The sequence below is a fragment of the Neolamprologus multifasciatus genome, chromosome 11 (genome assembly GCF_963576455.1).
Source record: "Neolamprologus multifasciatus chromosome 11, fNeoMul1.2, whole genome shotgun sequence".
In the NCBI taxonomy this organism is placed as follows: domain Eukaryota; kingdom Metazoa; phylum Chordata; class Actinopteri; order Cichliformes; family Cichlidae; genus Neolamprologus; species Neolamprologus multifasciatus.
In genome coordinates, this window is record NC_140449.1 from 14806553 (window position 1) to 14830039 (window position 23487).

Consider the following 23487-nt stretch of genomic DNA (forward strand, 5'->3'; position numbering starts at 1 on the left):
GGTGGCACGCTGGCATCTTAGTCACTGTGCTGTGTTTCCATTTAGAATCCACTTTAAAACGACTGATGAAAATCCAAATAAATGAGGTAAGACAAAAACATTAACAGTCGAGTTATTTCACCGCGCTCAAAGTTTTATTTTTATGTCTGTCACTCTGATTTCAGCACATTTGCCAGTCAGCGGCGTGACACAAACACTGTTTTATGTATGTGTGTGTTTGCAGAATCTGTAAACGTTACGGCATGAATGGCATTTAAAGCGCCAGCGTCGTATTTCAATCGGCCTCAGTTTCAGCACCATGGAGAGCCAACAGACCCTGACAGCAAGTCAGCAGACAGTGTTTACCTTCGTGTACATGTTCGTGCAAAAAAACAAAAAAACAACAACCTTCTGTATGTGTACAGCAGATGCCATTTGTATATCTGGTATTTAAACGGTTCTAACTTGTGTCCGTTGGGATGATTTTAAGGAATGCCGCAAATCCGTGCAGGGAATGTAAAATCTTTGATAGATGATATGGTTTCGATCAATGTTAAATCCTGTTAAATCTAGTTTTGCAGTGTGGGGGGGGGGGGGTATTATAATATAGCATACTATTGCATCATGTGCATTTCTAAGAATAATGCGTAGACTATATGTAAAATTGAAACGTGGACAGCACGCAGTGTAGTGCTGTACAAAGTCCATATCGCTACACGGTGGGGGGGCTTCGGTGGTTAAGTAACGCCCAGCTCGTTATGTAACACACTTGGGATGGCGGGCACTTTATTGCGCGCGCACAGTCAGTGGTCTCACTTCTTGCCCAATCGCGTGCGTCGTCAGTCTGCACTCAGCTCTCATCCGCACGACATCCACGCAGCAGCGCGCAGGCTGGCACCACCAGCAGAGGAACGACCCTTTGTGCTTCACCCAAACTGACGCGCATCCTTCTGAGAGACATCACCGTTTAACGTCACCGTCCACCATCCAGGCAGGTGTTGTTGTGTTTTTGATCCTCTCATTGAAAACGATGTCGCATCAAACGCGTGTTAGCCTCTAAAAATTTTCCCTTAAAACTATTTTAGGAATGGCAGCAGGTGGGGAGGGGTGGAGCTGTTTACAAGTTCAGGAGCGAGTCTTCTTTAGATTTTTTTTCCCCCAATAATAATATTTTTGCCTATGCGCATAAATATGACATTTTGGATGAAATCTGTCCACCCCATGCTTGAAGTTGTTCACAGCCAGAGACGTCCTGTAGCTGACTCCGCACATCGTTATTTTGGAGACATGTCAGCGCCTCAGGAAAACATTCCCAGAAACTGCGGGGGCGCCACATGAAACAAAACAAAAATCCCACGGCTGGATGCGATAGGATAAAAATGTAAATCGAGCAACTATTAAATGGTTATATGAAAAGAACCGCTTTATTTGTTGGTATGATGTTATAAATATGCTTTATAGTACTCAGTTTAAAAAAAGAAAAGGAAAAATGGATTTTGAAGGGAGCTGTGGTAAACAAAGGGAGGCATGTAAACACATGGTGCGCTGTCCGAGGGTTTATTAATGATGGTTTAAATGGCTGCCCAAATTCTCTTTTATTTTGGGTGTGTTGACAGCACTGGAATGACATCCAAACGAAAATGATCGCCACTATATGGAGAATAATTCTGTTGACTGTGGTTTTCTTTTGTATAAACACATCTTCTGTACTGGCAGGAAGCTATTTTACCAAAAGTCACTTTTAGTTTCAGAATACTTCATGCTGAAAGTGAAAGTCACTTCCAAGCACTGACATCATGCATTTATGATGCAGTCTGTTTAAGGGTTGGTGGGCTTAAAATAAAAGTTGCAGGTATGACATGTGACTCAGCAGAGAGATTGAAATCATTCCATTGAATCTTTCCTTTTTTTTATTTCAGCAAAGGGAGGGGGAACAAGAGTCAAACATCTGCTGGTTTTCACAGAAATCAAGCAATTTAATGCCTCAGTAATAAACACAGCAAATGTACCGACTGCATTATGACGTTAATGTCAAAGTGGAATGAGAAGCTTCGCATTAGTTCATGTGTGTCACCACCATTATGAAAAAACACATACTCTGGGATGGATTAAGGGAATTATTATTGACGCCCACTCCAAGCTGTTTTAAAACAACACCATCTGGATGAGGGGAGTAGCTCCAGTGGAGGCTTAAAGACTTGTTTACTTGTATCCCACTGAGTTCTTATAAAACATCCTTTCCCAGTTCATCTGCTTACTAAATCAGCAACCTCCCATGAAGTTTGTTTGGAATACAGTTTTTTAAATTATTATTTATTTATTTTTGGATTTATTATGGTTCACATATGCAGGCAATTTGGCTGTTTGTTGCTTAAAGGGAGTCTTTGCACCTTAGGCAGTTCTTAGCCTCTTACTCAGCAGGTAGTGGGAGAACAGTTTGATAACAGAAAAAACACCTCAGCACAAAAAGCACATGACTGTCAATACACCATAGAAACACAAGACAAGCAACAGGGGCGGGTAAAGGGTAAGAGAGAACCGGTGTAGACAGCGCATCCGGTCCTCCAGCATGTCTGCGCTGGTCCAGTCGGCTGCCATCTTCCCTGGTAGGGCACAAGCATCGAAGGCGTTTGGAAAGGGAGGGGGGGATCAGTGTCTGTGTGTGTGTGTGTCCAGAGTTCAGCTAAGACAGTGTCCTTCGCCCTGCCAGGCTAAGTAAACAGTCTTCCAGCCAAACCAGGTGGCCTTGCATGGAATGGGGGGAACAGTCTAAACACAGTCGTTATCAGGGTGTTTTGTTCAGCTCCAGCCTTGAGACCGCAGCTGGCGCCGAAGGGGTCTCCGCATGAAGTGATGATGGTTTTTACTTTAGTGCGAACAACTCATATGAATTTCAAAGCTGTTCTAACAGTCCAACACTGGTCTCTCAATCTCCCGTTGGAGAGCCGTGAGCTTTCTATGATGTTATCCAAACTTACGTTCCATGATGTTGTCATTCTTTTTGCTCAAAGAGCAGGTTCTGAGAACTCACGATCGCAGCGCACTTCCCAAGATTTGATCCAATTTGCGCTCAAAGGTGTTATTCGAGCTAGCCCCTCCAGATGTAATCCAGTTTTTCACTCAGAGGTCTTGTTCTGAGTATTCACGGCAGCCGTGTGTTCTCCAAGATCTTCTCCGTGCTGCACTCAATGAGCCCATTTTGAAAACTCACGCCTCGTCCCATCATTTCAATCCCAGCGGGCAGCCTTGTCGGGGTTTGAACAGCCGGTTCCGCTTCCTTAATTCTTCGATAAGCCAGGGCCAAGCCAGCTCCGATCAGCAAGAACCCTGTTACCATGGCTCCGAATAGGTAGAATTCTTCAGCAGTCAGGCTCAGACCAGTTGATCAAATCCATAATTCATCTTTTAGGTTTTAGAGAACAGACTGTGAGAGAGTGTTCAGGGAAAAGTAAGTAAAAGCACATACTTTTATAGCCAATCGTAAAGCTAAAACACCCAGCATCATTAGCAGACTGTCAGAATCCACTGAGACCACTCTTTTTCCAGCCAATTGTTATTAAGACACTACATGCAGCCTCGGCCTCAGCCTCTGAGAGATACTAGAAAGGAAGTCAAAAGATCAATAAAGTCATGTCGAGTTATTTTCAGGGAACCATGGATGCCTTTGCTTTGCATAACGTCAGTCCATTCAGTGGCATCACCTCCAAAATTTGTCATCCTGGTAGCGGTGCTTCCTTAAAAGAAAAAAAATCATTGGTATTCTTGTGACAGTCTGCCTCATAGTTGTTTAGACACCACATTTCAGTTAGCACCAAAACTGTCAGACAGGCTGACACCACCATCCACATTTCCTCTTGACCACACCCTATTTAATTGAAAAATCACACATCTCATCTTCTCTGCTCAGCTCGTTTCAGTTTATCCACATCCAGGTTTGTCTTTTAGTTGTTTGTTTGTTTTACCTTTAAAACCCATTAATGAGAGCCACAGTTTAAAAGAAAATCCATTAAAACTATAAAAAACTATAAATATTCATTGATCTCATCAAATCAGTGGCACGATGCTCCGTAAACACGCTGGCTAGAGTACACAATGTTCATTCAGTCTGAGGAAAGCATCGAGCAGCTGAATGGTACCTCCCCTTCATCACTTCCAGATATTTCGTCAGCGAAGGGCTGAGTAGGATGAAGCAGAAGCCTTCACTCTGTGCACATTCATACATAACTGGTTCCTTCTAGCTCGACTCTTTCGCACAGCTTATCCCTTTCAGTTGCTATGACTGTTGCTAGGGCACAGCAGCAGTCGCCCAGCCCTGCTTGGTGCCTATAATCTGATTCTGCCATGCTATTGCACCGGGCTTTTGTGTATTACTACAGCGAAGGATGAAATTGTGGATGCCTGAAAACCAAAAGAATAAAAGTGTAAGATAAAGTGGTGCAGTACAATTCAGCACACGTCAGTCTATTTTTGAAGAAGATGAAAGTGGAGTTTGAGTCCCGAGACTCTGTGTTCTAATTTTGCAGTTCAGTTTGGTCCTTTGTGGGTTGGAAAGGAGGATTTTGCACACTTCTGGGCTACTCATTAATGGATAATAGGTCGTATTGGGTCCTTAGTTTTGCAAAGGCAGGTGATCGAAGTACTTTGTTTTTTAATGTAGGAGGGGGGAGGGTGAGATCAGAGTCAAAGGATGCGACAGCAGCACACAGGCCCTGGGGTCAATGACATAATTCCCAATGCCACCCCCAAAAAAGAATCTGTATGTACTTATGCAACTGACCCCCTTACTCGAGGGTGCTGAGAGGCAATCAACAGGCAAGAGGAACTAAAGTAATTTTATAAAGTTTATTCAAGCGTGAGAGAAGATCTGCATTATTTAGCTATGGAGCATTAATAAAAAATGCTTCTCTCTTGTTTAAATGTGCATGTACAAAAAAAAGTTCAGCGTTAGATCAGAGTTCCCTCTGCTTTGGCTTCTATTTCAAACCCTTTTATAGAAAAAGAAGCTACAGCATCGCTCCAGCATCCATTAGATTTCATTGATCGAAGCACTTTGTGGCATTTGGCAGGCAGCCCTTCACTTTTTGCACAGACAGCTGATAAGCAGAGTTAGAATGGCCTCATCTACTGTATTACTGTGCTTTATGTCTATCATTTTAATCTGGGATAACTTTGATGAATAATCTGAACATGAAGAGATTGCTCTTTGTATCTGCATCTGCACAAAGACCGAACTGTTCCAAAACCATAAGCAAACTCTGATAAAGGTCCAGTGTGTAGAATTTAGAGGTATTATCATGTCCAACTACAGATGGAAGTAAGTTTAGAACGAGCCCTTTATAGGCAGCACATCTTCTTATAATAATCCTGCCATGCTGCTGAGCAGAACAAGCAAACCAAATATGGTTTCTAGAAAGGGCTTTTCACATTTAGACTGAATTAACACGCTTATGAGCTCTCCGTCATGCTTGGAAATGAAAGGATTAACTTTGTTCCATTTTGCAATGTGATGCCATTAAATCTCACACAGTGTTCCTTTAATTGATTTAAAATTCATTTCTGCCATATGTTTTTTGTTTGTTTTTTTGTCCAGGGTTCAGGGTTAAAACTTAGATTTTCTGAACTTTTGATTAGCATCATTATGTAATAGTTTTCCTGCAAAGGTAAAGACATTTCAGCCCCTGCTCTGCATGTCTTTATTGCTCATCGGCAAACTTCAGCATGCTCACACAGTAAACAGAAATGCCAAACCTCTGTACGTTAACATCAGCATGCTTGTACATTGAAGCTCTGCAACTATTAAGATTCTTACATAGATGTAGACTCATAATTATTTTTACATAATCTCCTTTCATTTGGATTTTCTCTGTAATTCCTTGGCTTCATTTGATTGTTTATAGGCCGACTGATCCTGATATGAGAAGGTAGCCCACTGTTTATTTTTAGCATTTTTTAATTTAGTTCCTGTGTTGGGCCAAGTCTGCCTTCAGGCTTCTAGTGCCATCTGTACCAGACAGCATTTGTCTGTGTGTGTGTGTGTGTGGGGGGGGGGGGGGGGGGGGGGGGGGGGATTCAGTGGTGTAACAGGGTTCAGATAGATGGCCTTTGTTTATTATGAGTTTGAATTCCACATCAAAATTCTTATCTATATATGGTCCACAGGAATGTGACTTACCTGTTTATTTTTTTTCTTCTTTCACACTGATCAGAAGAGAAAGCGTGAGGCACAATGGGACCATTCCAAGAATATGAGGTGAGCCTTAACTGAATGCAAAATACTCTTTTTTTATCCATAAAAACAAAGATAAAACAAAAATATCTGCAACCTTGCAGTTATTATCATAAGATAATTAATGATAAATATGACCTGAACTAAATCGTTTGGTAATTCAAGAGAAAAAATAAAATAAAATCATAGTTATCATACATGCACTACATCAGTGCCTCCTGCTCTGATAAACAGGAAAACAAATCACCACAGAAAGGGAGCCCCCGCAGCCGCATCCCACGTCTGGTCCTCCATCCTTTCCGACCGAAAGACAAGGGATTGCCTCTGTCTGATTCCCCTTTCTCAGAGGAGGAGGGCAGGGAGTGTGACATCAGCTCCGAGCACTCCAAGAGGACCATCAGCACCAACAGTTTTTGTTCTGGTAAGAAGCTCAGCTCCAGGGCAAGGGCAGGACATGCCTAATAGGAAATGAACGTGACTGGTGGTCAGTTGAAAAATCTTATGACAATACTACAATGCAAACATTTTACAAATTTTAAGCAAAGGTTATGCACGCTCAAAAAGAAAAAGCATCTTTGTTTGGTTTTCTCCCAAACTAGCCTCTATTAAGAAACAGAGCAAAAAATGCAAAGAGTGAATGTGTGTGACCACAGAAACTACTTGACAGCTACTTTCTGGTGGTGATGAGCCATTGTAAAAGCTGTTGTGCTATCTGCCAGAGAGCAAACTTAGGTTGCGATTGACTGCTTATGCTCGCTGCCTGCCCTGCGCTGCCCATTCTTGGCTATTACTGTCTGTGTGCCTGTCTACAATAGATGACACCGGCTGCCCCACTAGTCAGTCTGTGTCCCCCTCCAAAACCCCGTCAGGCTCAGAGCAGAGTGCCCACGGATCGCCGATACTCCCAGAGCGCAAGACCAAAGTGAAGAGGGTGAGGGTGATGGCCGAGTGGAGCGGTGAAGCACGGAGCGCGCCGAGGCACAAGAGGGAGCTGAGGTCGGCCATGAAAGCCAGAGGTACAAAAAAAGAGTACTGCGAAAAATACAAAAACAAAATTTCAGATAAAGCTGACTTGGGTCAAGAAATCTCAAAATCTTCAGCTTAGCCCTGCTGTATTATCATCTGATCCTAAGGTTTGATTCTGTTACCACTCATGAGTTTTGTTTTTTTTCTACTCACAGACTTCTGTAGTGCAGCATGGTTATCACATAACAATTTCCCACTCTGGGATGCAGCTGCTTGCTAAAAAGAAAATTGTGAATGGGAGAAGAGCCATTTGTGTATCTGTGCATTTGTTTTTATCAGAAAATTAAATTTTTCTCTTATAGTCTGAGGCAAAGGGGGGAAAATGCTTGATTAATAATCAGACTGAACAAGGGCACTGATTGGTGGGGAGAAATGTTTGGGAGCTTAACCAATTAGGCTGATTAGCAGGAGGTCAGCTCACTGAAGGTGCACAGACTCTTAGTTGACTCACAAAGTGGTGGAGGATCACTGAGATTTGAGCAGTTTTAATTGCTGTTTTCACTGGACACAGTAATATGGTTTTGTTTAATGGAAAAAGACACTACTCAGGTATGACTCTGATTTCAGTTTTGAATCACTGAAACTCTAAAATGATGACCTGCTTTTGTTCTGCTTACGTCACTGTGCCCAGGCCTCACGCCTTTGTCCTGCTGCAACAGGACAACAGCAGAGAGAGATTGCATAAGGCTGGATAGCATTGGCTAACTGTGACGTTCCAGTGATATTTATGATGATATGGTTCATTTTTGGCTAAGCATTAGTATAGATTGCTCATAAATCTTGATGGAAATCCTGTTTAGAGATATCAACATCATAATCCTGCAGTGGTTGCTGAATCAAGGATTGTTTATGATTTAAAAAAAAATGGTTTTCTAATGCATAACAATAAGTTAAACTCAATCTAAAGTGGTTTCAGTTTCTAATGTGGCACCTTGGGAAAATTAATTGCTCTGATGCATTAAACTCAAATTAACTTGGGCTGTGGTTTAAAGGCAGGAGTCATATGACTAGCTGGTAACTTTTGGCTTCTTTTAGCAGGAATTTTAAGTGGGATTCTTTTTTTTAATTTTTATAAAATTGACCCTCATTAAATTATGTAGAACCCAGAGTGTTGCTGGAGAAGTATAGTGGTGATCAAAAGTTGCACTGTGTCTTTGTGGATCCAGAGGAAGTATATAATGGTTTACCAAGAGAGGAACTGTGTGACTGCATGAGGAAGTCAGGAGTGGCAGAAAAATATGTAAGAAGACAGAGAGACAGTGGTGAGTTGTGTCGTAGGAGTGACAGAGGAGTTCAAGGCAAGGATGGGATTGCGTCAGGATTTGGCTCTGAGCCCCTTCTTGTTTGCACTGGTGAGGGATGGGTTGACAGATGAGGTCAGGCAGGAGTCTCCGTGGACTCTGATGATTGGAGACAACACTGTGGCACGTAGTGAGAGCAGGTTTGAAGAGAGTCTGGAGAAAAAAGGAATGAAAGTCAGTAGAAGAAAGACGGACTACATGCGTGAGAATGAGGGGGCGGTGGGTGAAACGGCCAAGATGCAAGGAGCAGAAGCAGTAAAGATGGATGACGTTAAATACCTGGGGTCAACGAGCCAAAGCAATGGCTAGTGCACAGGAGAGGTGAAGAAGAGTGTGGGTGGAGATGAGTGTTTGGGATAATATGTGACAGAATCATGCAGCAACAGTGAAAGGGAAGGTTTACCAGATTGTAATGAGACTTACTATTATGTATGGATTACAGAGCTGGACATGTTAAGATTTTCTCAGTGGGGGTGACCAGAATGGATGAGATTAGAAAGGAGTATGTCAGAGGGACAGCTTAGGTCATGCAGTTTGGAGACAAAGAAAGAGAGACAAGGCTGAGATAGTTTGGACATACGTAGAGGGGGAGGATAGTGGATATATTGGACAGAGGGTGTTGAAGATGGAGCAGCCCGGCAGGCGTGGACATGGAGAGGGTTGGTGTGACAGGAAGATGCAAGGGATAAGCTGAGATGGAAGCGGATGATCTGCTGCGCTGACCTCTACAGGGAGCGGCCAAAAAAAGGAGACATAATTATGTAGAACCCACATTTTTACACTTGCAGGAATCAGTCAGTGTTTCTGCATCACTAAAGATGACTGTTCAACAGTTTGTTTTATCCTGATGGGACATTGTGCTCTTTTTCCTTTTTTTCCTTCCTTCAGGTAGTGAGGCAGACTTCAGCTCTTCCAGCAGCACAGGCAGCCTAAAGACCAGGGAGGTTCTCAGTTCCAATTCAGTTGGAAAGAAAGCTCCTTCACGCAGGTATGAGGTTTAACATGTGCATCCTAAATCACTAACAGATTTGAACTTAAGTTTTCAAGACATGCATTATCCAGCAAGACTGCAGTGTGCATATACACACTTAAAAGAAATTATTAATGAACACCCATATTTATTTGTCGTCATTTATTTATTTTAATTTTTTTTTCTTTCATCTTAAGTCGCAGCACTCACATCAGGCCACTTCCGGTGTTCAAACCAGCCGGGAACCCAGCAGCCAACAGAGATGCAGAACTCTACGCTCCCTACCGAACTCCTCCAAGAGCTGCCTCCTCAACCAACAGCAGCAGCTGCACCTCCAGCCCCACTTCTAGGTAATAAATATAGATTTCATGCTTATTTGCCCTTTTCTCTTTATTTCCTGTTAAATGTGTTTGAAGTGTAACCTTTTTTGTAAGAGAAGCAGGTACATTTTGGAGACTGTAGAGGTTTAGGCTGTGGCTCGGGCCATGTACAGTGACCACTAGTGAGTGGGTGGCTGGATTAGGCTCAGACAGTTATCATTTCCTCTCTTGCAGCTGGCTGGGATTATATTGGTCATGATTTGGCTGTAGCTGGGATTAATGGGGATTTAATATAGCAAATGTCTGAATATGGTACCCAGACAGTGACCTTTCTGACTGGGTCTCATCTGCAACTAGAGCGAAAGCAGTTTGCTTTGGCAAAGAGAACAGGGTCATAAAATTTTTCATACAACAGAATACATTTGCCTGAGTCTTAAATATTTGCTAAAACTGAATTTCTAACATGGTGCTTAAGGCAGCAGATTATTTGAAAGGCTCCGTTAGTTTGCATCTCAGCCCTGCATAAGCCTTCACTTTAAAAATCCACTCTCAGGAGCAGTCCAAACGATAGACACTCAACCCTTTTAGTTTCTGTGCAGACACAGAATCTGCCCTGTTTTCCATGCTCACAGCTTCCATAAGTGCATCATAATCCTCCAGTCCTGTCACTCCAAGACGTGCCGTTTGTCAGCATTCCTCTGCCTGGCTAAGTGTCATGTGACATTGCTTCCCCCTCACATGCTGCTTTCTCCAGGGCTGTATCTATTTCTGGCAGAGATGCAGCATATTTGCATCAAAGCCTAGAGTAACCCAGGTTGCTAGGATATCGTGCTGGTGAAAGAGCGTCTTAAATGCTGCTTTGCATATCATCCAAATCCGCCGGCTTTTTTGGGGATGACAGGAATCCTTTTATTAGTTTTCTCTGAGCATGATGACACACCTATTTGAGGGCATGTAGGGGACATTTGCCAAGGCTTTTTCCACTAAGGTGATTTCTTTGCTAGCTAACGCTGCTTGTATTCAGCATTTTAGGATTTTAAGTCTGTTGCCTGCATGTCAGTAATCCTGTGTCAGACAGTAATTCCAGGCTTCAGGGAGCATCTGCCCTGACAGCACTCCGAATCCGACTAATTACATTCTGTGGGGAGAATTTAGCTGAAGTTTTAAATTGGTTTGTTTTCTGCAGCTGTTTAAAAATGTCTGCTTGATGAATGACAGACAATCACTTCCCGAGGTGTAAACATCCACCGGCAACCTCATTTCCCTTTCTCCCTCTCTTTGTATGCACAACAGAAGGGCAGGTCTGGGCCGCTACCATTCATGTGGTGACAACCACGGAATCAGGCCTCCGAACCCTGAGCAGTACCTCACCCCTCTGCAGCAGAAGGAAGTGGCCATCAGACACCTGAAGACCAAACTGCTGGAGTCTGAGAACAGAGTCCATGACAGGTTGGCAGCCTCATGTCCAGCTGTTCAGTTTTAAGACAGGATGACAGCAAAAATGTACTGCTGTGCTGATGTAATGCTTGCATGCTGCAGTTCTGCTTCTCACTAACATCTTGTGAAGTCTAAACCCCCTGGAAAAGGAGTGTTGCATAAGACTGCACATAGCAAAGCATATTTTTTAAAGTGTTTCTTTATTCCTATGCTGCGCTTATAACAGTGATGGATTAAATAATGTCCTTGTCATGCATTAAATATGGGACTGTGGTTTAGCATGAAGACTCAAACAGGAGCTCAGGGGGTTGGGAAGCTCATCTGTAACCGGAAGGTTGCCGGCTCAATCCCCGGGCTCTCTGTCCTGGTCGTTGTGTCCTTGGGCAAGACACTTTACCCTACCGCCTACTGGTGTTGGCCAGAGGGGCCGATAGCGCGATATGGCAGCCTCGCTTCTGCTACAACTGTAGCTTGCCTCCACCAGTGTGTGAATGAATAGTGGAATTGTAAAGCGCTTTGGGTGCCTTGAAAAGTGCTTTATAAATGCAATCCATTATTAAAAGTGTGGTAGTTACACCAGCCATTCGCAAAGTCAAGAGTGTTCTGGCCCACTTAAAAACCCGGGAATCCCATGGGGCCCACTCAATTTTAAATTTTCACTCTAATCAAAATACAAGACAAAAGTTTCTTAAATTTTATTCAAAAACCATAAACAACACAGGTTGTTGGCTTTAAATTGATAATGCTACCCAGTCATATGTCAAGTGTTAAGGCCCGTGTGTGGCCCACCTGCCACTTCGACACAAAATTCCAGACACGAGCAGTAATTTTAGGTCAGAGTAATTTTGCAAACTAATGACCTCCTATTTGATTAATTTTTTTTTACATAAATGTAACTGTACATACCTTCATACATTTCAAACTGAATAGTTATTCACTCCCCCCTTTGAATTCAGGCCATCAGCCTTCACAGACATTTGTATTAAAGTGACAGACAACACAAAGTTACAAACTCAATAAGTGCAGTGTTTTGTTTTTAAAAAAAAAAAAAAAAAAACTCCTGGCATTTTTAAGTGGCCTAGGACTTCTGTCCATATAGTGTATTTCTATGTTCTAACAGTAAATGTCTAGCCACCTAAACCCACACACACAGTGGGTTGTCACAGCCATCCCCTAGTCTTTAGCTAAACTATGTATAGCTTCAGACTTGGAATATAAGTGGCTTTTTTTTTTTTTCTTCAAATGTTACAAATTACATGGTAAAGTTCACAAGTGTGTATTCAAAAACTGTTCCTTTAAGTTACTTGGATGTTTTCCTCCCTCTTTATTAGAGAGACAGAGATTGAGGAGCTTAAAGCCCAGCTTAGCAGAATGAGGGAGGACTGGATTGAAGAGGAGTGCCACCGGGTGGAGGCTCAGCTGTCCCTCAAAGAAGCACGCAAAGAGATCAAGCAGCTGCGTCAGGTGGTGGAAACCATGAAGAGCAGTCTGATGGAAAAAGATAAAGGAATTCAGAAATACTTCATTGACATCAACATCCAAAACAGGAAGTTGGAGTCCCTGCTGCAAAGCATGGAGCTCGCCCAGAGTGGTGCCAACCTCCAAGATGAAAACACCCTGGACTTTATGTACGACAGCTCTGATGGCAGCGGGAAGAAGATGGTGGTGGATGAGGAAGGTGCGATGGAGCTGGGATACCAAGGAGCAGAGGCAATGGCAGACAGCGGGCTGCTGGCAAATGATGAGATGGCGAACAGAGCGGACATTTTGGAGAAGGTCTTCATGTCCACTGCAATGGACTTCAGTCAGGACTGTAGCAGCAAGCTGAGGGCCAGTGCAGAGTCTGGGCCCGGAGTGTCTGCGCTGTCAGGAGAGAGACAGTTAACCGATTCATCCACTGGAACCCAGCCCACTCTACCAGATATGGTTGCCACCTCAGGCACACTTCCACATCAGGACAAAGAAGTCCAGGCCGACATCATGCCCATGCCTCCGGACCTGCAGGCTCTGCTCTTTCAGCTTCTAAAGTTCCATGGGGTTGCAGCAGGAGATGCAGCTCTATCAGCTCCAGTTAGTCTTCTAGGGTTCCCAAACCTACCTGGCTCCACTTGCACCACCACCAAACAGCCTGACTCAACACCTTCCCAACCCAGCACATTTCCAGAGAGCCCCGACACCCCCACCGATTCCGGCACATCTTGCTCAGAGCCTTCCGAGAACAGACGATTCATGGAGGAGCTGGACTTTACTGTCGGCGAGGAGGATTCTCATCTGTCATCAGGACTGGATGTGGTCGGCAAGCGTTACTGGAGCAACAGCTTCCTGGTGGATCTGGTGGCAGTAGCGGCACCAGTATTGCCTACAGTGGCTTGGCTGTACTCACGGCATGGCTTGGACGGAAGCACTCCGGTGTACAACATTGCTGCCCTGATTAGGGGCTGCTGCATCATGGGATTGCACTCTCTTCGTCACATCACTCATAGGCCTGATGCGTAATGGCTTCCAATCCGCATGCAAAACCCCTGACCTTGAACTAAAGCACTTAAGCATCTTTCCAAGAGTATTTGTGACATCGTTGAACACTTGATATCAATGCAGTCATTTTGGTTTGAGCACTGTTATTTTTTTTTGCACTGTAGTTACCAAGAGGTGACATGGAAGGGATTATTTATAACAAGGTTTATTTATGTATTTATTTATGATTTACATGTATAAGCAGATCATCTGGGTAGATGGTTGTGTGTTATCATAGTCCTGTGGTGTCCCTAGCTGTTTAAAGCAAAAGTTCTTTGTTAAGAGATTTTCAGGAGGTGAAAGACTGACTGCTGCTTTCTGTTTGATGGGTGGTGGGTTCTGAAATGTTTCCTTTCTTCATAAAGAAACCTTAAACCTTCAGCCAAAGCTTTAATGTAAGTTCACCGTTTTGTGAATTTTTTTTTTTCCTCCCCTCATTCTGGGTGTAGAGCTTTACTTGGTACTGCCTGTGTATTGTTCATAGAAGCTAATGCTTCAAAGCAACTGACACTTGTTATGTGCCTGAGCAATGTGCAATACTGGTAGTAACATCAATGTCCTTGCATCTTTATTATTAAAGCATGATAATTCTGGCTATGTTGTAGTGTTTTGGTTTGGGGTTTTTTTTTTGTTAGTTTTGTTTGTTTTTTGACATATTTGCTTTTGGGTTTATCAAAATTCATGGAAATCTTTTTCCAAGTTTGACTTGCGTAAGAGTCCTGTTCGAGACAAACAATGGGAGTTTTTTTGTTTTGTTTTGTTTTTTCTTACCATAAATAAATAAACGGGGGTGGGGTATCTCATCAGAACCAAAGTTCCAGCAAGCAACATGCTCTCGTGATGGCTCATCTTACATAAAAGCTTTCTCAACCTGTCTACAGATGTCCCCTGGGTTGTGGTTCCGCCTGTGGAGTGCATTAGATCCACTTTACTGGGATCTCTCAGAAGCTGTTAAACCTGCCCTTACACCAGTAAAAACTGGGTCAGTGCAGCTCTGAGTCTGCCCACATAAGCCTTTAGTGATTGCATAATACCCATCACATTCAGTAAAAATTAAAGCAAAAAGCTGATTAAATCTACATGAGCTAACACTTGCATCTTTGCTACAATGGGTCCATTTCCGCTCCAGCTGTAAGGAGAAATGCTATGTTGACATTGCATAACCATGACTCCTCGGTTCATAAGGCATCTGAGTCATCAGATGCTGTAATCCCCACATCAGTGTAGGGATGCTAGATTAAATGAGTGGGCAAGCATTGGTTTGAGCATGAGTGCACACCAGTTTTTGTTTAAAGAACACTGGATGTGACTGCACCCACTCAGCTTATCCCCTTTCTGAAGACTGATGACGTGCACTTTCCCTTTCTGAAAGTGGGTCAGTCTCTGAGAGGTTTGGCAGGCAGGCCGGCAGAGTCCCCAGGTAGATGGGACTGACATCATTATGATGGAGGTCAGATGTGTGATGACAATAGTCTGTCAGTACCTTCTACAGGCCAGTTTAGCATCAGACTGTGTTTTGATACAGGAATCTTCATGCATGGTGACGCTTGACTCTGATGCTTAAATGATTGATCATGAAAAGAAATGCTTTACAACATGGTAACCATCCTACATTAGCCTATTAGCCACATTGCTAACATTTATGGCCTTGAGAAAGTATGATGATACAATACATTCTCCACTTCTTTATTTCACTAGCTGGGCCCACGTCCTCATTTTTAGGTTTGATAGCGTTTTAGTAGGTAAAAATGAATGCTTTGACATTAATTGAGCTGCGGTTTGGGGAAGGCCTCGAAGGGGACTGGCAATGGCTCCCGGGCCTGGCAGATCTCCATGCACTAAATAGAAGTGAAGAAGTTAAAGAATTGAGAACAAGGAGAGTGGGGCACGTAAACGAGAATGAACAGCTTGCAGAACTGGGGGAACCTAACCTAACCCAACCAGAACGAGTGTTTGGAGGCGTGGTCCTGCTCCTGAAATTCCGATACATAATCTCCAACTAAGTGCAATCGTTAACACAATCTTTAAGTGTGTGTCACTCCATCAAGGTTTTGTCACATTTTCTCCCCTTAATCACTTCTGTAGTTTGCAGCATTTTTCATGAGGCTGGTTTGCAGGTAGGAGATTAAAAAATAGAAAGTTCTAGGTCAATTTTATTTTAACATGATGATGTCAAGGGAAGAGTCTATACATATTTCTGTTTTGCAGGAATGTAATGGCAATTCCACCAATAGTTTGACAAATTTCAATAAAAACCAGAGTGAGATATTGGTAAGGTTCATCCTCTGGGAACCATCACTGATGGTAACATTTTACAGAGCTCCTTCCAATAGAGTGAGATTTCACTGTAGAAACAAGTTGTTTGCCAAGTGGCCGACACCTAAAAAACACTCATAGACAGTGAAAAAGCCTGAACCTAAAGGTTGTATTCATGAAAAATTATTACCTTTCCCACAATGGTTGCTGGAGTTATTTTACTATTTACATATCAGGCATAGCCAGATTGTCTTCAGTTGAAGGTATGAATCAAAATTTATTAAAAACCTGTGTAGGTCTAATACAGCAGGGATACAATTTGTCAACTCTGGACTTATTACTTTATATTAGTCCTATGTTGTGCTCAACCACTGCTATTTTTACCATTAAGTGTGTGTGAAAACAGGATTTTAATGATTAATTTCTGGAAAAAAAATCACGACGTGCAAAATTTAAAAAGGAAAACATGACATGCAGCCTTTCTCAGTGAAAATAACAGGGAAAGGGCATTTCCAAAGAAAATAAATCCACACCTGCTTTTATTTTCATTCTTGAATCTATTCATGCTCTAATTATTTTCATATTCATTTTTATCATTGACATTTTAACAGAAATTTTGTCAGTAAACAATTGAATAATATTAACCCAGATATGTCTTCTTTGACTTGCTTTGCACCATTTATCACAAGTCATGGATGAACACATGCTGTATCTGCACTTGCCAATGTTTCCATGACAACACTGACTGGGAATTTCATTACAATGATGCATAACAAGATGCTCAGTCAGAAGCACTTACTTGAAATGATGTGCTAGGAAACGTTTATCCATCAGCCCATTATTTGCCAAGATTACTGTATGAGTGTCCAAAGTGAGGATGACCCATGTTTTTTAAGTACTGGGTCTCTGCAGACAATTCATCAACTATTTAACAGCAGAGCAAGATTTCCTCCCCCAAGATAAAAGGGGAAAAAAATGACACATCAATCACTGGAAATTCTCCTTCAATATTACGGGCTGACAAAAATGAGTGAATGGCAGAGAGATGCAGTGAGATTACCATGGGAACCCACAGCTAATATCTGCATTGGCTACGTTCTAGTCTACCATCATGTATCCACACGCACGTTGAAAATTTCCAGCCTTCATTTTAATGCAGATTTCCAGCAAAATAAGGGCCATACAGCACAGGGAGATAATGTGAAATATAAAAGCATAATTCATTAAAAAAAAAAACAAAAGAAAAGAAACAACGAACAGATCATTTGTCAGACAAAGACATAAATATATATAAAAAAAAAAAAATCAAGCAAACCAAGGGATTTCACTGGTATTCAATGATGCATAAAATAAATTAGACGTCCTTGCCTTTTGAGGTTGTAAAAATTACAAAAAAAGAGAGAAATGTACTCCCTGTGTATGTTTCAACAGGTAGCACAAGTACCGGTTTATTTACAAATGTTCCTGGAAAATCCAAAATGGAAGATTTTCCAACAGATTTAATCAGAATCTCAGAAAGCCACTTCTAAAACGATCTGGATGGTATAAACAAAATCTCCCTTAAATCTCCCTTAAAGACCAAAATGACCCTGCCACATGAAGAGTGAGAATACCCGCTGCCCTCAACATTGCCATGTTTTATGCTGCTGCAGCTGGAAAACACACTAAAATGCTGCTGGTGGAAAAAGGGAGGAGAAGGACAATCTGCTAACATGTGAGTAGTGTACAGTAAGAATCCTGGTAGGTTTGGTGACTTTAAAGACAGAGATAGCGTCTTTGCCCCTCCCCCACCCCCAATTCCTGTTGCTCAAAAGTGAGCCTCTTTAAAATGTTATGAGAGCTTGACGGCAATTTTCTGCTCCTTCTTCATCATTCTCTGAGCTTCTTTCTCCATCTTTTTCCTCTGCTGCTCCATGAAGCGCTTCTCTCTCTCAGCCATCTTCTGTTGTCTGTTTAAAAAACAAAACACAAAATTATAGGTAAAAAAAATAAATAAATAGGTGACAGGAAGTGATGTCACACCAAAGCATGTCACCAAAAGCTAGGTCAGCTGAGAATGGTGGAAAACAAAACCCTGCTTTTTGTGCCACTGCCGACAAAGTATTATCAAACACTGTCATCTGGTGGCCATGAAATGAACATACACATTTAGAAAAGTGATGACTGCAAGAAGAAATATAATGGGCCCATTATTCTCGCACTATTGATGTTGTGTGCAAACAGTGATGTCGCCACAGTTCGGTATCACTTTATACCAGCACTGAGGGTGCGAGTACCGGCTGGCGTATTCTACTCAATGATAGGTCATCACTCAGACAAATCTTCCACATCAGTGCAAGCATAGGAAGAGAAGTCAAAACCAGAAGCAAAGAAGTAGTTTTTTTTTTTGTTTGGGGTTTCCCACAAAGTCATCTGTATCTGTATAATCTGTGAATACCTGAACATCTGTACTGATCATCAAATAGCAGTACAAAAACAAAAAAAACTAACAACAATAACCCCCTGCCCCTCCAAAAAGAACAAAACAAAACACCCCAACATTGTACACTCGTGTTCTAACTACAAAGATGTGAGGTGCACAAACAACCGGAATGCCAAAGTGCAGCTTTTGGCAGCGGATGTGAGACCACTGTTGGCGTGCAGTGCCGTCAACAAGAGACGGCGAGCATAATGGGCTCACGAGACTTCTTTGAGTTGTGTGAGATAAAAACAAATGAATTAAAATACTTTTATAGAGCCATGTTGTTGTGCAGATAGAATAATTCAAGTTTTGTTTTTTTTTTAAAAATCTGAACAAATAACACCATCTATTAGAGCAGGGGTGTCAAACTTATATGAGCTGTGGGCCACTGCTGGCACTGTCATCTCATTGGCGATCCACTTTAGTGTTCAAGTAGTACAAAAAACCCCAAACAAACCAGAAAACACCCAAAAACATTTCTGAAAATACAGTGGGGTTTTTTTTCATTTTAACATATTGTATAACAAGACAAAATTGCAAACGTGAACGCAATTCTTTTTCCTCACTCTTAACTAACTGTAGCCAATCATTGAACTACCACATAATCAGACTGGTACTCTCTTTCTGGCCAGACACATGGAAGGTCTTCTGCTATAATTTTATATATATCTAACAAAATAAAAATACAGGCATAAGTGTACACATTAGTTTTTGTCTGCTAGCGAAAAATTTTCTCTTTACAAATAACTCTCTTACTGAACTAACACATGTTTGTACTCTCTGCTCATATTGCCTTCATATTAGATAATTTTCTGCTTATAAAAAAAACTTATTTTAACATTGCACTCAGCAACAAACAAATCCTCCCCAACAAAAAAAGTAACTTCAAGGACCAAACTGTATTATATTTCTACGTCAATATAAGGGCCGCAAGCAGCGGTGATGTGTGCCGCAAGCAGCGGTGATGTGTGCCGCAAGCAGCGGTGATGTGTGCCGCAAGCAGCGGTGATGTGTGCCGCAAGCAGCGGTGATGTGTGCCGCAAGCAGCGGTGATGTGTGCCGCAAGCGGTCCCCGGCCGCGAGTTTGAGACCCCTGTAATAGAGGATGAGTTAAAGGAAACTAGAGAAACTAAATAGGAATTAACTGCTAATAACCAGCTATGTTAACAATCTATGTTTTTTACACCAAGATTAAGAAATTCTGCTGTAAGACTGGAAGCAAAGATTTCTTATTTTTCAGTTTAGACACCTCTGTCCTCACTGGTAGGAGGTGTGAGGAAGAGATGCAAGGAACACATGTGTTGGCATAATAAAAGGTTTGATCACTCTCTTGTTTTACATAATTTCCCCCTAGTCTGCAAAAAATTACAATTAAAAACTAAATAAAAAACAGCATTTCACAGGAGGTATCTACGTGGGGTCATTTAGATAACAGTTAAGAAATCCAACTATAACCTGGTGTGCATTAACATAAGGATTGTGAATAATAATCTTTTACAACTGTGTTATGTTGTAAAAAATATTTTTCTGTATAAATACAGACAGATTGTTGTATGTGGCCATGAAACCTGTTGTTGTGCATTCCTCAGTCTTGGAATCTTAACATGGTTAATAACATAAAAAACAGTCCTTGTTCCTGTTGTTGTGTCATAACTGCTTAGTTAAGGTAGCAAACTGGTATTTGCTGTATATAGAAGCAGATGAACTCTTGGCCCATTTACCTGAGCACCTCCTCTGCCTCCCAGGCAGCATCAGACTCATCCTCCCAGGCATTTGTGTCCTCCTGCCAGGTGTCCATTTCACCCAGTTCAGCCTGTGGAAATTGACAGTTTGCAGTCTTATATAAGGAGATAACACTATGATAACATTTTTAGTTGGGAGCCTTTGATGTCTAATACATCAAAAACGTCAGTTCACACAAGAGTGTTGCAAACTGCATCAGAATTTACTGAACCAGTGGAATAAGAGAAGGGGATTGGTGCATTCTTTTGAAGGCTTACTGAGTCATTCTGACATTTGGGTGTTCTAAGATTCAAGTCCTGCAGCTTTAACAATTTTTTTCACAAGCCTATTTACTGATAAAACAAGTTTTGCTTTCCTTTGATGGCCAACTAATTCTCCTGCATAATTATAAAATTATTAGCATACAGAGTGTAAAACATAAACAGTCTTCCAACAATAGTGTAACTTACTGAGGGGGGAATGAAAGTCATCATATCCTGAGAGGCTGCCAACCTGCTGGAGAAGCCTGCTGAGCCATCAGGCACCAGATAGTTCGAAGGTTCCCTTTTCTTCAACACAATCTTCAATATGAAAACCAGAAAAAAAGAAGAGGAGCTTAGAGTCAAAGTAAAAGGAGTTAATGTTGAATCGCTGCTCAACTATTAATAGGAAGGACAAGCTGAGAATGGGAGATTTTCAAGCAATCACACTGTTACACTACAAAAATTGTATGTTTAGAAATCACAAACCCTACATTTTAAAAGCACTTTACTTCTGCACTCAAACAACTTCTAATCCGTGGCTGCAGGACTTATCAGGCTATGTATCAAAAAAAGACATTTCAAGCAAAAGCCATGGGTTTGGATCACAAGAAACATTTAATCGCATTCAAAGCATTAATAGCAAAACCTTTACTCTTTACTGTATCTGGATGCCTACAGAATATTTATGTCATGCTTCTTGGTTTAGACACCAGTTAAGAATTTGCTAAAAATAATACAAATAGATTTGCTAAAAACAAACAAATAGAGTTATATATTAGATGCCATTTCTTGTTATTACAGGAAATCAAAGCTAAAGTTTTAATATTGCAATAGAATACATAAATGAAACTCTGCACTGCGTGTCTCTTGTTTTACATCTGCCCATTTCTAAACTGAGTAAAAAACAAAGACTAAGATCGACACTGTTTGTGCAAATTACTTCTAGATGTTACCGTTAAGTTTCTAATAGAATATACATTTTATTAACTGCCCCTCGTAAGTAGCCTGACACCAGCTACAGTTATAATATTATTATTAGAATTTTCTGTGGCATGGATCCATTTAAAACAGTTGGAAAACAAATAGTAGCCTTTCCCTTTGAAGCGGCAACTTTTTTCCGCATCTTCATTGTATTTTGTATCATGTTTGCTTAAGTCAAACACAATAGTACTACCTACGACTCTTCAGTTAAAAAAGAAAAAAAAGCCAACCACATAAACAAACTGTAAATTCCATGACATAGGGCCACTCTATGTCATGGAATTTATAGTTTGTTTATGTGTTGTTTAATAAGTTTATATTACACTTCACCTTATTTTCTGTCACATTTACACTGGTATAATTGTGTATACTCAGCAAACATGGTCAAAGTTCACCACAAATAAGGAGCTGAGCCTCACAGGTGAAGTTTACTTAATAAAAGACAAATTTAAAGGGGTTATACACTTTCATAGACGCGGCACCAACTGCTTTGACTTGTTGCAGACATACCTTCTGTGTTTTCCTGATGGTGGGAGCCATGTCTTTGAAGTAGTCCGGCTCTTCATCTACATCGTTGGGTGGAGGGGAAACATTGCCATTGCCACCTTCAATCTTAATACTTGTAGGAGCCTCTTCATCCCAAGAGCTCCATTCCTCAATCTCTGCCTGTGCAGATAAAAATAAACTAATAAATAAACTAATAAAAACACAATAGCGCCTGAAAGTTATTTGTTTATGAAAACAAGAAAATTGTGTCTCCTGTATGGCAGCCTCTTCTCAAAGCAGCTGCTGATGACTGCTGCAGTACATGCCTGTTTTGGTACAGATGATGAAAAATCCACTGTTGTTGGGAGAGTTATTTGATCACCACTGAGTTTGCGGCCCCTTCCAGTCCTGTGTTACACAATGAAATTAAACTCTCCATTATTATAAAAAGCAGAAACTGCACATTACTGAACACCACAATCAAATCTCTTTACTGTGCATTGTGACAACCTTGCATCCAGCACATGCACAAAAAAGGATCTCTAGTTGTGGAGCTGATGCATGCAAAAATTGTGGTAAATGCTGTGAGTTGCTGTGAGTTTCATAAAGCTAGAACAATATTTTTTAAATCCTTATCTCCTATTTTATTTTCAAAAATATCGTAGTAGTGTAAAGATGAATGTCTCGTACATGCTGTAATGGACAATGCATTTGTGCTTACCTGCATATTAACCTTTTAAAGAAAGAAAGAAGGCTGGCTAGGCATGTGCAGATCTTAAATAGACGGAACTGAGAGATGGCCATGATGAAATTGAGCTGGTGGGAAAGAAAAGGAAAGATTTCCGCATCTGATTTTGCAAGTACGGACATCACTTGTATGCTCCACTTGCAGCAAAGCAGACGAATATTTACACAGGACTGCGCGAAAACAAAATCTGTAAGCTTTTATAAACACTTAATCTCGAGAGCCGTGCCACGAGCACCTCACTGAAATACGAACCCGTATTTATTCACCATAGAATAAGACCGAGCTTAAGGCTAACGTTAACAATGCAAGTTCTTTACTCATGAAAACAACCGAGCTGTACCTACTAATAAAATATGCGTCTATACAATCATAAAAAAGATACAAACTCACCTTATAAGATGCCAATAGACCGTATGAAAGGCAACTGCTTCCTTCTTGTGTGGCAGAAGAGACAAGTTCATTTATTTGCTAACCTCTGCTTGCTAGCTTAGCCCACAGGAAAACATATTTCTGAACCCTTTTAAACTATTCCTACGACGACACATTGGCGGTGACAGTTTAATTCACTGTTATGTCAAAACAATGGAGGTATCAGCTCCGCAATCCAGTTTTGTTTCATGACAAAAGTCCTAAATTTGTGTCGTCTCTCGTCTCTGTCCCATGGCTGCCATCTTTGAACTGGGAGGAGCAGAAACACAGGAAGCGTGATTGTGCTGTATTCAAGTGCTGTTGGAAAAAAAGGGAGAGTATGTAATACAGGAGAGAATGGAGAAGACATGCACTGTATGGCTTTATGG

At 41.4% G+C, this 23487-nt stretch overlaps 2 protein-coding genes across 5 annotated transcripts; one reads left to right on the forward strand and one right to left on the reverse strand.

Moving 5' to 3' along the window:
* On the forward strand, window positions 1-17282 carry sybu (syntabulin (syntaxin-interacting)). 4 transcript variants are annotated; one of them, XM_085176780.1, is made up of 8 exons: window positions 1-86; window positions 6186-6229; window positions 6440-6626; window positions 7021-7221; window positions 9421-9520; window positions 9700-9852; window positions 11116-11271; window positions 12591-17282. In XM_085176780.1, the coding sequence occupies exons 2-8, from the start codon at window positions 6206-6208 to the stop codon at window positions 13753-13755; spliced, it is 1986 nt and encodes a 661-aa protein (XP_085032906.1). In that variant the 5' UTR covers window positions 1-86; window positions 6186-6205; the 3' UTR covers window positions 13756-17282. The 4 variants fall into 4 exon arrangements, with proteins under 4 accessions (XP_085032906.1, XP_085032905.1, XP_085032907.1 ...); XM_085176779.1 differs by lacking the exon at window positions 1-86 and adding an exon at window positions 777-974; XM_085176781.1 differs by lacking the exon at window positions 1-86 and having other exon boundaries at window positions 6061-6229; window positions 7075-7221.
* On the reverse strand, window positions 12304-23394 carry ebag9 (estrogen receptor binding site associated antigen 9). Its single transcript, XM_085176787.1, is given in 7 exon segments — window positions 12304-17978; window positions 20212-20303; window positions 20683-20793; window positions 21967-22118; window positions 22265-22350; window positions 22664-22758; window positions 23081-23394. Coding segments are annotated over 6 exon segments (642 nt in total). The 5' UTR covers window positions 22747-22758; window positions 23081-23394; the 3' UTR covers window positions 12304-17860.
* Window positions 23395-23487: the final 93 nt, after the last annotated feature.